Consider the following 13,763-nt stretch of genomic DNA (forward strand, 5'->3'; position numbering starts at 1 on the left):
ATAAAATAATCAAGGAACATGTTAAATGTTACTTCGCGTATAATACACTAACATCACTGGAGAAGTGTAATAATGATCTGTCATCGCCTCCAAATTCTTTAATAGTATATTTAACAAACGAACGTCCAATGCTTTATGTTCTATGTGAGTGTTTATTTAATATTTAAAAAAGTTATGTTAATGCACCATTTGATCTTCCATTGCTTTCGCTATCCATTCCGGTTCGGTTTGAGCGATTTTCTCTATTATTTGGTTCACTTGATAACATAGGGATTGTATTTGCTTATCCCACGTTGGTAAAGTTTCCCGTGCTACGTGAAAGACGAATCGCAATGAGAGGAAATTCTTGCTAAGAAGAAAATTAGACACACGCCTGCTTGCAACTTACTTTCAAAATGTACGATGGAGTCGATCTGGTCGATGTATCCATTCATTCGGCCTTCCGTAATCATTTGGCTAGCAATTTTCTCTGCTTTCGTCGGGGGGATCTCCAGCAATGCGCCCAGCTCCTCGAACGTTATATTATTGTATAATTTACTAGCAGATAATAAGTTATGTTCTATAACGGCGCGGTCGAGAATAGTTGATCCCAGCCCATCAATTGTACACGCTTTTTGGTGGGGTTGTAATAGGGCTTCGAACTCTTGTAATTCGGAGCGTCGAATGATGCGATCCAAATACATTTTCTCAAGGATCGAGTAGGCAGGTAGTTGCTGACAGCGTTCATCTTTGAACAGGGTGGCTAACATACGACTTCTTTGCTGTCCTAATTTCGAAATTTCCATTTACAGATCACCTCTATTTCGTACGCGCAGGCGTGTGAAAGAAATTGAGATACTTGCCTGCCGAAGCTAGTACTGTACAGATTAATGCATTTCTAAGGGCAGTCATACGTTCGTCTTCGTGTATTATAGATCTATATGATAATTCATTATATCTTTGAGCTGCTTCGATAAACTTTCTTCTGTAATCTAACACTCTGGCATAACAGACCTTGTAGTAAATTTGTAACTGTTCATTTTTGGATTCGGCCTGGGGAAAATAAGAAACAGAACTGTTATACTGCGTGTCGATAAGAATTGAAAAGCAAATCTATTTAGTATATACTTGGAGAAGGGATGCTCTGTTGATAAATGCTTCAGCTTGTACTGGGTCATCGTCTTCTAAGTACAAACGTGCTATTTTAAGATAAGTTTCAAGCTTATAGTCGACCGTGTATTGCCTGCGGAAAAACGTGTACAGAATCATTGCGTGATCTACGAGTTCGGTTGATTTAATAACATGCAATAACACTATTATTTACTTTTGTCCTGTTTCTAATGGTATTCCAACTAAAACATTAGCCGCCTCTCTCCAATTTTGATTACGTTCATAAATATCGGCTAAATGTTGCCTTATACTAGCGACTTGCTCTTCAAAAGATATGACTCTCGGTTGTATCTAGAAAATCAATGGGTTCCATCAGATTAACCATCATGCACAATCCTGACTCGTACCGATGTCAGAAAGAAACGTCTTACTTTATCCAATGTGTAATGCGAGACAGCCTTCGATATCTCATCCGGCAGAAATAACAAACGGTTACTGACATCTGTTAAAACTTGCCTCGAGATTACCAAGCTTACATATTCATTTACAACTGAAAAATAAAATTATTCACTTTCGTGACAACATCTTCTCAGAACGAGTCATAGAAACGACCAAAGACCTTGGTAGCTATGCTTGGTATTTCAAAACGTTGTATATAAATAATATAGCCAGTTAAGAGCCAGTTATACTAACAATAACGCAGCGCGCAAAAATAACACTCCAAACATGTACTTTGAGCGTATAACGCATAGTTAATACATTACCGTGCATATGCACAACTGTGTATACGTATAAAAGGGTATCGCAAATGTAAAATGCTTCTCACACGCTGAACGTGCAATGGCTCTTCGCGAATTACTATTGCCATACAAGTGCTTAAAGAAAGTATCTGTACGCACGCTGCAAGTAAGCATATAATCAGAGAAAAGCGACGTACTTGCTTCAATAAATATCTTCAAAGCATCGACTAATTCCTCGCCGGATGATAACAGTATTGAGTCCAAAATCGCTCGGTACCTGTAAGCGTCACCGTTTATACTGGATAATCCAAAAAATACGTATTCAAGCTTGTTGCAGACTTACTTTTCCGCTTGATCTTTATGGGAGCCACCAGAATACGCTAAATTCGTGAGTTGTTGACGTACAGCGGCTGCCGTAACCACCATCTTTTCTACATGAATAACCAGAAATACTTTTGCGTGTATTACGATCATGAACTACGGAAATTGATTGGCGAAAATTACATTATTGTCGCAGCGCAGTTCTCGAGCGTTTTCGACGATTATGAATGCCAGCTTATGGTTCTAAAACAATGAAACTGAATTTTCCGAATCGATTTATTTTTAAACAAAATCAAACATATCCTTCTCAGACTTATATATTTGAAGACGTATATTTGAAGGTGGTATATTTTCGTATAGCGTATTGAACAGTATATTCGTCGATGTCGATATTACTTATTTGAAAGAACACATTGCCATAAAATCAGTGATACTTCGATTCTACAGAATGTGCGATTAAAGATGGCGCTTTGTTAAGCAGCATTTAAGATTCGTTGTCGACGAACTTTATACGGAATAATCCTTGATTCAGTGACAATACAATCAGTGTGGACTCGCATGAAAGCTGCATGATTGAATACAGAGGTTATTGCTCTTCAATTCAAAGTGTTAACGAAGTGTTTGAAAACAATTCAAATGAAAGCACAACGATATGTTATTGTTTCGCTCGTCACAGAGGTAAATATAGCGTAACGTATTTTTGATTGCGCGAATACGACGTTCGGGCTCGAGTTGTGCTCCAATTTTGAAAACTGACAATCAAAACACTCGTCGGTGCAGGAGATTTGCAGAAATGGAAAATAGTGCGCGTTATTGCACTGGTAGTGCACTACATTTTACTTTATACTCTAATATATTTACGGCTTTTAATATTACATCGAAAAGTATCATTTTAATTATTACGATCGCAATATAATTTTATTGCACTATAATTGTACATACGCGGTTACTGGTGCAATCGCACAACAGCCGCCAAAATCGACCAATTCGAGAATAGGCTTCGTTATATTTGAATTTCAAATTTCCGAATCGAAGATTACATTCTCTTTCCAATGAAAGTCATGTGGATTTGAAAAATAAACGTAACATAAACTTGAAACAATTTTTATGTAACAGTTGCGAACTAGCTCTACTAACGGTACAAGAATGATAATTTAATATCTATAAGTATAATTACTTGGATGCTGCTTTAAAGACAGTAATGCCTCTAATACAATCACTCGACTGCCACGCCATTAATCATTTCTATGCCGATGCAATGGTGTGACGCATTTCATATCTACATAATTTATTTACGTGCCGTTGGTATTAATTTCTTCGCGATATAAATAAAAAAACGGAGTACTAATCTATTCATCGGGCGAACGATTCCTCTGGAATAATTTTCGATGAGAGTCATCAAGTTCATTTATGACAATGCAACGTTATTAGCCGATTATGCTGTTGCATTCAAAACGTTCGAGTTTTCGGAACACTTGCATTTTTATTGGCCCAAGAGGGCGCTTAAGGGCTGACGTGTTTTTAGCCGCGGAACAGTGAAAATGGCGAAATCGAAAATTCGCAAAGTGCGCGAAAATATTGGTCAGTGTTGGCCGGTGTTGGCGTAGAGGTTCATCGTCGATGCTTGCCCCAGGCGAGCTGGACACGCGGGAAAGTTGATCTTGTAATTGCAACGCACCTATCGTCCCCGCTACAATTCGAGATTTTAATGCTAGACGACCTTTGGGTCTGTTTGTACACAGCGGTGCGTAGTGCACTGTGGGACAGCAATGGTGGGCGCGTGATTTTGAACAAATTCGAGCCATCGGGAGAACCCTCAGGTATGTGTTAGAAAACTGGCTAAATAACCCACGAGGCAGTGTCTAATGAAACCCGAATACGCGATAAGCACGGTAACATGATTATCGAATATTACATCGTAATTTAAATAAGCTTCGTGGCACGCCCCCACCCAGCACTGTACGTACCTGATATGAACTGATAACTTATAGGTTAAGTTGTATTTTGCGTGATTATAATACGAACATTGGAGTGAAGTACATTTTCTACTATCGTTCGACGTATTAAGCGTCTCATTTTTCGTCATGCGTCAATGTCGGATTGATATAAACCCATTAAGATCGCGAAAACACGGGCAGAAATTCAGTCCGTGGAAAATGGCGCGTTCGAGTAATAAATGGCGCTAATGTTCCTAAGTAGACTATCCTTCGAATTTTTCTTCATTATTCAAATTTTGTCGTTCGAATTTTCGAAAGTTCGAATTTTACTCGAGCTTTGCATTGTTGTGTGCACGCGCAGACAATCCTATAGGCTCCCGTGTGTACGGGTTGCCTGTTCGCTGCCTAAAGATTTGAATTTTTGAATTTTTAAATTCTCACAGATTCACTCCATTTTCATGTCATTTCGTAAAACGTTCTGCATTTCTTCGTTGATTTGCGGTATCCTTTTCATTCGTAGCCTCCCGACGCCCGAAGCTTCGCGTGAAAGCGATTTACATTCTACGAATTTCTAACCTGCTTATGCATGTAGTACATGTTTATGATGGAAGATACAGACATCTGGAAAACTTTTTTTAACACGGATACGCTCGTTTTACGTGCGAACGAGTGTACGCGATGATAGGTCGTTAAATATTGTTAGAATGATTTAAAATTTGCAATTTGATATTTCACTGTAGCACACAGTATTACACTTGTGAATCTCTGTTTCGCATGTTGGTTGCGTACTCAGTTATGTAATAAACTTGTAGATTCTAGTCATATATTAATGATTTCCATGGCAATATCGCTTTTAAGAAGATGGTTTATTTACGAATATATATATATATATATATATATATTAGACATTCAGATACTTGGTTTTACTTGTAATCGTCTCACGACAGTTTTCTTAGGTTTTCTTAGCGGGAACTAGTTTCTTAGCGGGAACTAGTTTCTTAGCGGGAACTAGAAATGAATGCGCAGATGAAATATCAAATTATTGTGTAAAGAGTACTATGAGTTTGCGTAATTGAACTTTATGCGATGGGTGTAAAGATCCGCTTATAAGGTATTACGCGCGTACTTGTGCACGCAGAATTATAAGTTTTTGTAATAAGTAACATTTTCACTAGGGACGTAATCATGTCTGTAAATAAAGGACAGAATGCGAGAGCTTTGGTCGAACCATTAGCTCTCGACTCGCGCACTCTCGGCGATGGAGATTTGAGCGCATTGACCCTGGCGCACAATACCGAACAATATTCGTCCAATGACTTCGAAGCGTTTGCAAACATCCAAGCTGAACTAGAATGTATGAATGCTGAGGAAGTTATGACAACGGACGAGGAGCATATAATAATTGAACGTAATATCGAGGGTGACACGATTGTACCTGATGTAGAAATGACTGAAGTTTCGGAGCACGCTCAAGAGGAACATATTATCTATACCACAGCAAATCAGAATAATCAAAATATTGTATTCCAAACGAAGCCAACCTTGCAAAGGCTTCCCACGTCGGCTGTACAGGTATGAGATACATCATTGCAATCTGTGAAATTGATACAAGTAGTGCCCATTAAGGGATTAATTTTAAATCTGACAATAGGTGAAGTCGAACGTTGGTCAAGCAACGCAGAGTCAATCAATCATGATAGTATCTCCTGCTGGTGGTCAAGGTGCTAGCCAAATTTTAAAAATTTCTCATCCATCAACGGCGTCAGCTGGTCAATTACAGTCATTAGCTCAGACTCTCATAGCGAAGTCTGCCGATGGTAACATAGTTCAGTTAAGATCAGCACAAGCCAATAAGCCAGTAATGGCAACCAGCCATTCGGGCAATATCACGTTAGGAACTGTCCAGAGTACGAAAACAGTTCAATCGGCGATGAAACGATCTGCGCAGAGTGGTTCGCAAAGTAGAAATGTAAGATTCTTATTAAAGTGCAATCCTCCTACTCCAAGGTTTCACTCATAAAGTGTTCAAAATTAACCCATACACTTAAACATTCTACGTATTATTTTAGGTGTATACAAAGATGATATTAGCTGGAAATCAAGGACAGTCGGGGCAGCAAGTTCTAATAACTAGTTCGCAGAATGAAAATCAGCAGGCAATAAAGTTTTTAAACAACAGTGTGTCGAGTCAAGACATTACGAGTCCGACAAAAACTATAACGCTAGCACAAGCACAGCAAATGGGATTACTTTCTACCAACAAAGTTCAACATATTCTCCCCTCGTCGCCGCAAAAGCAAGTGAGTATTGATGTAAATTGCGCGAAACCCCTTCTTACTGCCAGTTACTCTCCAAAAAGTGCAATAATGAATGTACACATTAAATAAAACGTAACAGTCTGTTGAGAATAATATATCTATGTTTCTTCTTCCCCAAGGGAATAATTGTAAATAAATTAGTGCAATCGTCGAGTGCTCAGTCTTCTAAAATGACTATAGTTCCAAGCAGTTCTATCAAATCGCCTACAAAAATATTACCGGCCCCGGCGTTGAACACGCAAGTTAAATCCTCGTCGATGTCAAATCAGCAATCCACATTTTCTTCCAATAAATCATCTATACAACAGAGCCCGCAAAAAGTGATTATACGCCAGGTTGGTTGGTTCATATTTCCAACGAAACTTATATTTTTCATAAAACGCGAAGCATTGTTGATATCTTCTTCCTAAGTACTTTTAATATCATCATATTGAACACACAATTTCTTTTCAGAGCTCTTTAAAACCTGGAACTGTGCTTGGAAGTGGACAAGTTATTAGAATACCAGCTAATCAGAATATCGTTACTGGCTCTAATCAAGTACATCAAATACAAATGCCTGGAAGACAAGTATGTAATAGAATCTTCAAGCTAAACTTAATCAACGATCTATACAATGACTTATTATTAAAATCATATACGTATTCTCTTTGAAGGTGCAATATGTAAGATTAGTCAGCACTCCGTCATCTGGAACTACGAACGTTGTTACAGTGGGTAAAACGAAGTCTCAAACAACATTGCAGACCGTTGGGGTCAGTCAAAAAATAGGAGGCCAACAACAGATAGTCAAGGTCGGTGACAATTACATAAAACATAGTTCTTAATAAACGCTGTTAGAGTCACGCGCAATGCTTTCTTTTGGACTGTGATACAGGTAGTTCCATTAAATACCGGTAATCAGTCATTAAGGACAGTCGCACCTAAGGCGTTGACAAGTAGCGGCCAGAGGTTATTAATTCCCGCAACCGCGACAGTAGGCAGCCAGTCGAAAAATGCAGTGGCCATTCCAGCGTCGGCTTTGAGTCAATTAGCATCCGGGCAGGCGGTCCTCTCGACCAATTCAAATATGGGAAATATCGTAGTTCTACCAGCTCAATATATTCAGCAACAGGTTCAGTATATTATACGATCAATTTAAGTACAATTCACTACTTTAACAAGACATACTTCGCTACAGTAATATCACTTCTTTACAGACAGCAGACGAAGTGAAAATAAAATCCCAGCAAGCTGCGCCTAGTTTATTGGGTAATTCACAAACCTTACAGGGCTCGGGAACGTTTTCTGTGGGGTCCGTTATAGAGAGCAAGAGCTCGCAGAGATCCTACGCTAGCGTGGAACCCAATGGTATTAGGCCGAGAAAACCGTGTAACTGTACGAAATCTCAATGCCTGAAATTGTAAGTACGACGTAAACTGGTGTCATTAAATCTTAAAGTTACTCTTCGATCTCTGCTTGTATTGTTATTATTATTAATGCGGTCCGTGCTTTAAAAATTGAGCATCAGGCATCGCCGTCTGCCTTTTTTCTCTCTCTGTCATACTAATTGAAAAAATGACGATCCACGATGAAAATTAAAATGTATCTCTGACCGAAAGATTATTTCGCGATGTAAGTTAACGTTCAATCGCCGCGTCGCTAATAAGTAAACATTTGGGATATGTTTTATTGAGTGAAATCGGTAAGCCATGAGTACATTTTCTCGCAGGTATTGCGACTGCTTCGCGAACGGAGAGTTCTGTCACATGTGCAACTGTAATAATTGCTCTAACAATCTTGGGAATGAAGAAGAGAGGCAACGGGCCATCAAATCCTGCCTGGAGCGCAATCCAAATGCTTTTCGCCCGAAAATCGGTAAAGGCCGCGAGACTGGCGACGATATACGCAGACACAACAAGGGATGCAATTGTAAACGCAGCGGATGTTTAAAAAATTACTGCGAATGTTACGAGGTACCGCTGACAGAAATTTTTAACGCTAATACGCCTCTAAGATAACGAGATCGTTTTCTAACGTATTGAAACACTTTTTAGGCTAAGATTCCCTGTTCTGCTAATTGTAAATGTATAGGGTGTCGTAACGTAGAGGAGCCGAATCTAGAAAAGAAATCTTTGAAGGATCTAGCAGAAGCAGCCGAAGTTCGAACGGCGCAACTTACATTGAATAAAGCGAAATTACAATTGTCGGAAATGGCTTTCAGACCACCGGCTGCATCAAATACTGGCGCAAGGTAATTTTCAAAGGCACTACGAAGTAGAAAGGAACTTGACATCGAAATGTGTAATTTTACATTTCTCTTCCAGGCAACCGTTCAACTTTTTGACCGATAAAGTGGTTGAAATAACGTGCCAGTGCTTGATGGCGCAAGCGGACGACGCGGAACGCAACATGTTCGACGATGAAACATCACAGAGACTGATAATCGAGGAGTTCGGTCGTTGTCTGAAGGAAATCATAGAGTCGGCGCATAAAGCTGACGCTACCTAGCAGGTACATGCCGAGAGAACGTATGGTATTGGCGATTTTCGAGTTTCACGGACGTGTCCCGAAGTCAGAAAATTGGAGACGTTGATCATCGGCACCTCTTAATTTAACGATCGGCCGTAAAAGCTGCAACATGAAGTGTTACGTACCAAAGATGATGGTAAAAATCATAGAACATAATACATTCAACCGGTTATTATCGTTGCTAGATGGAAGAGCTTCCCCCCTTGTGTTTTTTTTTCCAAAAGCAAGCGTTACGTTTACGTGTTATTTTATTTTTTAATTAGAAGCATTATTTTTTATAATGTACGATTAAGGAAAGTTAGCAGAGTTTATTACATATTTTCGTTATTACTGAAAGTTTAATAATTTCGACACGAAAAGAAAGGAATGATAAGTTATCGTCTTGCTGTAGAAGAGTTTGTACAAAAGGAAATTGCAAGTGACACGGTTGAATGCAATATGATATTAACATGTGTAACACGATTATGTAACGTAGTTAACAGGATACGAAGGACGTTTATAAGTTCGTCATTTGTACTTTAGAAAATACGATTTTGTTCGAAATCAAGTTGAGAGGCTGAAATTTTAAAGAGGTATAACTTCGGTGCATCTAGGAAATGGTATTGGTACGATAGATATGTTTCTTTGATTGAGTTTCGTATTAGTTATCTGTATTAGCGTCACTATCGAGAGTTTTTTTTGTTATAGAGAAAAATGCATGCATCTATAACGGAAATAGGTAAAGAGAGTTTCATGGAATGCCAAGAATATTTGATTATTCTTTCACTGATTAGCAATATGGAAATGGTGCGCGTAAAATTCGATAGATTTAATTTTACGAGTCAAGTAGGATTATATTATGGCAGATTATTTCATATTGCATGTCAGTTTCGCGTATGTATATTAAATTATAGAAATGATGTTTTTTCTTCTTACGAACTAGATATTTCACCATGCAAAAATACTAGACAAGAATGTTGAGATTTCCTAAAACAATACATTCATTGATAACGACCAGTGGTGGAGACGATAAAAAGTTCGAACTATCGATAAAAAGAGAAACAAGTTATTTAAACCATTGATGAATGACGTTGCTTTGTCACAACTCGCGCACTATTGTTTAAAGTTTGGTTTCCCGCCTATAATTAAACAATCGTTCTTTTTGTCAATGATTATTTATCTACGACGGTGATCAATTTTCGGAGGAAAAATTAGTATATATTTGAAATGAAGAATCTAGAAAATTTTCATTTCGAATACATTTCGTACGTGTCCCCGTTTACTCCGCAAAGCTATATATTGTCACAAGAATTCTATTGTCATAATGAATAGTCAAATCTTTTTATTACGCATTGCAATTAGCTACATTCACATTAACGTTAGATTCAATTTAATTACCGTGTTGTTTATGTACTTTGAATGATACATACACAATTGTCAATACCAAGCATTAGTTAACGAAGTAGCCCTGCAGCGAATGGCATCGCGGTGAGGATGAAAGTTATTAACGAGGTAATGATTCTTTAATATATACTGGTTTAACATTTGTTGGGCACAGATGCATCACTACTTTCCCATGTGTACTGAATTAATCGTCACACTGCAGTAGTAACACTATCTGTCTGCCATTAGGGGTGATATATAACTTAAAGGTAGGAAATTAATATAAAGAGTTTATATATTATACATAGGACTGTATAAGGACAAATGTAATATAGAGGTACAAATATAAATATATATTATATATTCATAGAATTCGTACTTCGGAGATAATGTTTATTTTAAGTATGCAAATTGTACAGATCAATGACTCGCAACAAGAATTGTGCGAATCGAGCACTTAACATCGAGGCATTGCGTCGACTTCGAGTGTTCAAAAGGGAAACTGCGGGATGTTAATCGCAGGTTTTTACTTGTTACTCATCATTTAAATACGTAAGGAGTCGATTACAAAAGAAGAGTATAAATTTTAAATTAATGCTAAAAGGTTTTGCAAGACATGTTGATGTATATGTATAACAAACTACTACTATGTACAGATAATATTCGTATATCTAAATATATCTTTGTGATTTGTCTTCTGTACATAGAGCAAAACGAAATCTGATATCACAGAGTTAAATAAATAATTTATCACTCTACTTTAGGAAAGTTTATTTAAATAACTAGATAATTTCACAATCTTTATTGTACAACTAATATGTAAAAAGTTTTAATTGATTTATAAATTCGAATATAATGTAAATAGGCAGTGAATAAATTATGAAGATATTCATAGTGTCTTGCTTGATATCAGATTTTTCGAGATGGTGGTTTAAGTAACATTAAAGTGTATATGTATATACATGTTAAACACATGTATCATTCAATAAAACTTATGTTTACATTGCAGACGTTTAGTTTATTGAGATATATACAAGGGGATTCAATATCGTACAGTAGTTACCTTCGTCAGGCTCTTTTACTAAAACTTTACTACTTTCTTAGATTTTTTATCATCTTTCTCAGCGAAAGTCTTCCTGCTTTCTTCCAGGGATTCTATATTACCGTCTGTAATCGTATTTAATGTAATAGTACTCTCTTCCTTTTCTGTAATCAAGTCCGGACAGTCCTTCTTTAAATGTGTGATGTCGCCACACACTTTACAAGAACCTCCTTGAGGGTAGACTCCCCTAGGATTATCCGGGCATTGCTTAGCGATATGCCCCTGTTCACGACAAATGAAGCAGGTCGCGTATCTGAATTCTGTTGGTCTGGCCACTTTGCACTCGAAATGAGTGTGCTCCGTCGAGCCACACTTGAAGCAGATCCCAGTTGCTGCTTGTTCAGATCCAAGTTCAGGGCAATCCGATAAATTGTGCCCTGCTTTACGACAGTGGAAACAAACGCATCTCCTGATTCGTGCCAGCGCTTTTTCAGCTTTCCTCCTTTCCAGTTTGAGTGCTGCGTCTATCTCCTTCTTCGGAATGCCTGTGAAAAAATATGTAAAATAAAAAGGTAGACGAGGTATTGGAAACATTTACAATGTATTTCTCTATTATTCACCTTTCATAATCATTTTATGTCTCAAGTCAGTTAATCTTACGGCATCTTCTTTTTTAATAGGAAACCCATCAAACTTGACGATGTCTATTTCGACGCCATTGATCATTATTCTCACAGGACCTAAATCTTCCTTTCTTCTTTTGTGCTCTTCGTTATCCCGAATTTTAGGAGGTTTTCTTTTATTATTGTTGTCATTTTCGAACTTCTGCAGACCAAATTTGTTGGGAAAACTTCTGATATTGTTCGATTTACTTGCGAATTTTTTGTTAAATGCTGTTCCGTCGTGACTGTTCTCTTTCCTTCCGTTTGCTCTATTAGTTTGATTATCCTGTACGTTCATACTATTATCAGTATCTGCCATAGTCCAGCTAGTATTCTTCCTCTTTTTCATGTTTCGTTTCTGACGTTTAGACACCGCACTCTCCCCTTGTTTCGTTGCTAACGAATTGCTCTCTGCCTTCTCGCTTTGCAAACCATCGCTATCTTTTATCAACGTTTCTACAAACCCTCCGTTATTGTGTTTATCCTTTTTTCTTTTTTTCTTCAATTTAACAGATTCTGCATCTGTTCCGTCACCTTTTACCTTGACATCGTCAACAGAATGATCACCCTGTGCGTTCTGACTGCTACTTACATCGTTGGAGCGATTCTTATCTTTTTTAAACTTCTTAACTTTTACTTCTGCTGTAGAATTATTAACTTCATCGATATTCCTCTTTGAAGGCAATTTCTTTTCAGCTTTAATATTACCCACATATTTTTCATTTTCGGTAATGTCAGCTACATTTAAAGAGACTTTCTCAGATTTTAAGGATGCTCTTAGCTTCTTCTTGGTTTGCTTAGCTACCGAATCCTTGGTTTTCTTCGTAGAAGTTTCCTCAAACTCTGCCCAGTCGGTATTAATATGTCGTGCATTATCTGCACCGCTATCTTGCAAGAGCTCTTTCACGGATTTATTTCTTCCCGGGTGTTCCTGTTGCTTGGATGAATTCTGCTCCAACTGTTGCTTCATTACATGCCATGGAGTAGCATCGTTAGGCATCCTCTCATTCGAAGCTTTCGAACCTGTGGCTCTTGCGAATCTAGTCATGATCTAAACAGATTTATAATGATACTTTTAATTTTCTTACTTAACTTTACTCTTTGTGTTATTCTCATGTTAGCTTTAAGCCTCAAGCTAATTAATAGTCTAGTTTATTCTCAACGTTTTGTTTGTTTGTTGTTTAGTTTATTGTACGTGGTTAGGCTTCCCAACAGTGTTACCACTGCAGCCTTGCCTTTACTCTTATTGTCTATGCCATGTGTAATATTTAAGTTTCTTCTTTCTCTTTGAGTAATAAAGACGTTTAATAATAATAATAATGTAGGAGGTACATATTTAATGAAAATTTGGTATTGTTAGACATAGGCTGTATGACATATGAAATTATTAAAATTAAAGAAAATTTACATATACGGCTTGACAGCATTTATTAAACGGTATATTTGTAACCGTATTTTAGTGAGTTTGATATATTCTTGCGTTAAATACTATTTACAAAACCAGATAAAGGTGAATGAAATGTTATTTCGATCGATGAAATTTTATTTCCTTCGCATTGAGTAGATCGAGTAATATAATTTACCTTTTATCGTAACCGTACAAAATTACGAGTTATAATAATGCCGATTCAACTACGTTCGTAAACAATAATTACAATTCTTCGGTACACGTGAAATAACCTCACATCATAGCACGTGAAAACAGTAAATATGGTTGAATATGGCTGTCGTCTTATGGCCTGAAGTGACTGTTGTCTGCTAAAGAAATCGTTCCAGGGATC

At 37.5% G+C, this 13,763-nt stretch overlaps 3 protein-coding genes across 7 annotated transcripts; 1 reads left to right on the forward strand and 2 right to left on the reverse strand.

Annotated features, from left to right (window-relative positions):
* Window positions 1–83: 83 nt before the first annotated feature.
* Csn4 (COP9 signalosome subunit 4) lies at window positions 84–2,601 on the reverse strand. Its single transcript, XM_076806714.1, has 8 exons — window positions 2,173–2,601; window positions 2,027–2,106; window positions 1,521–1,639; window positions 1,304–1,440; window positions 1,108–1,222; window positions 843–1,032; window positions 389–766; window positions 84–311 (listed from the first exon to the last, which is right to left on the reverse strand). Exons 1-8 carry the CDS (start codon window positions 2,301–2,303, stop codon window positions 178–180), a joined length of 1,284 nt encoding a protein of 427 aa, XP_076662829.1. The 5' UTR covers window positions 2,304–2,601; the 3' UTR covers window positions 84–177.
* A 65-nt stretch (window positions 2,602–2,666) lies between these two features.
* On the forward strand, window positions 2,667–10,991 carry LOC143366015 (uncharacterized). Of its 5 annotated transcripts, XM_076806699.1 has the most exons (13): window positions 2,693–2,828; window positions 3,893–3,970; window positions 5,263–5,659; window positions 5,739–6,056; window positions 6,157–6,387; window positions 6,525–6,740; window positions 6,859–6,975; window positions 7,062–7,199; window positions 7,283–7,519; window positions 7,605–7,807; window positions 8,117–8,360; window positions 8,442–8,638; window positions 8,712–10,991. In XM_076806699.1, exons 3-13 carry the CDS (start codon window positions 5,273–5,275, stop codon window positions 8,893–8,895), a joined length of 2,472 nt encoding a protein of 823 aa, XP_076662814.1. In that variant the 5' UTR covers window positions 2,693–2,828; window positions 3,893–3,970; window positions 5,263–5,272; the 3' UTR covers window positions 8,896–10,991. The 5 variants fall into 5 exon arrangements, with proteins under 5 accessions (XP_076662812.1, XP_076662814.1, XP_076662813.1 ...); XM_076806697.1 differs by lacking the exon at window positions 3,893–3,970 and having other exon boundaries at window positions 2,667–2,828; XM_076806698.1 differs by lacking the exon at window positions 2,693–2,828 and having other exon boundaries at window positions 3,519–3,970.
* LOC143366017 (uncharacterized) lies at window positions 10,155–13,729 on the reverse strand. Its single transcript, XM_076806706.1, has 3 exons — window positions 13,566–13,729; window positions 11,941–13,033; window positions 10,155–11,865 (listed from the first exon to the last, which is right to left on the reverse strand). The coding sequence occupies exons 2-3, from the start codon at window positions 13,028–13,030 to the stop codon at window positions 11,360–11,362; spliced, it is 1,596 nt and encodes a 531-aa protein (XP_076662821.1). The 5' UTR covers window positions 13,031–13,033; window positions 13,566–13,729; the 3' UTR covers window positions 10,155–11,359.
* Between the last annotated feature and the right edge of the window lie 34 nt (window positions 13,730–13,763).

This window comes from Andrena cerasifolii, chromosome 2, assembly GCF_050908995.1.
Source record: "Andrena cerasifolii isolate SP2316 chromosome 2, iyAndCera1_principal, whole genome shotgun sequence".
NCBI lineage: Eukaryota > Metazoa > Arthropoda > Insecta > Hymenoptera > Andrenidae > Andrena > Andrena cerasifolii.

What these genes read in the sequence shown, in the direction of transcription:
- Csn4 (XM_076806714.1), bottom strand. Translation starts at nt 2,303, where the DNA reads ATGATCGTAATACACGCAAAAGTATTTCTGGTTATTCATGTAGAAAAG. An exon ending in CGCATTACACATTGGATAAA is followed by an intron (nt 1,441 to 1,520) that starts GTAAGACGTTTC and finishes TTGATTTTCTAG; the next exon opens with ATACAACCGAGAGTCATATC. An exon ending in CCATTAGAAACAGGACAAAA is followed by an intron (nt 1,223 to 1,303) that starts GTAAATAATAGT and finishes GTTTTTCCGCAG; the next exon opens with GCAATACACGGTCGACTATA.
- LOC143366015 (XM_076806697.1), top strand. Translation starts at nt 2,803, where the DNA reads ATGTTATTGTTTCGCTCGTCACAGAG. An exon ending in TTGTTTCGCTCGTCACAGAG is followed by an intron (nt 2,829 to 5,262) that starts GTAAATATAGCG and finishes CATTTTCACTAG; the next exon opens with GGACGTAATCATGTCTGTAA. An exon ending in TACAAATGCCTGGAAGACAA is followed by an intron (nt 6,976 to 7,061) that starts GTATGTAATAGA and finishes TTCTCTTTGAAG; the next exon opens with GTGCAATATGTAAGATTAGT.
- LOC143366017 (XM_076806706.1), bottom strand. Translation starts at nt 13,030, where the DNA reads ATGACTAGATTCGCAAGAGCCACAGGTTCGAAAGCTTCGAATGAGAGG. An exon ending in ACATAAAATGATTATGAAAG is followed by an intron (nt 11,866 to 11,940) that starts GTGAATAATAGA and finishes ATTTTTTCACAG; the next exon opens with GCATTCCGAAGAAGGAGATA.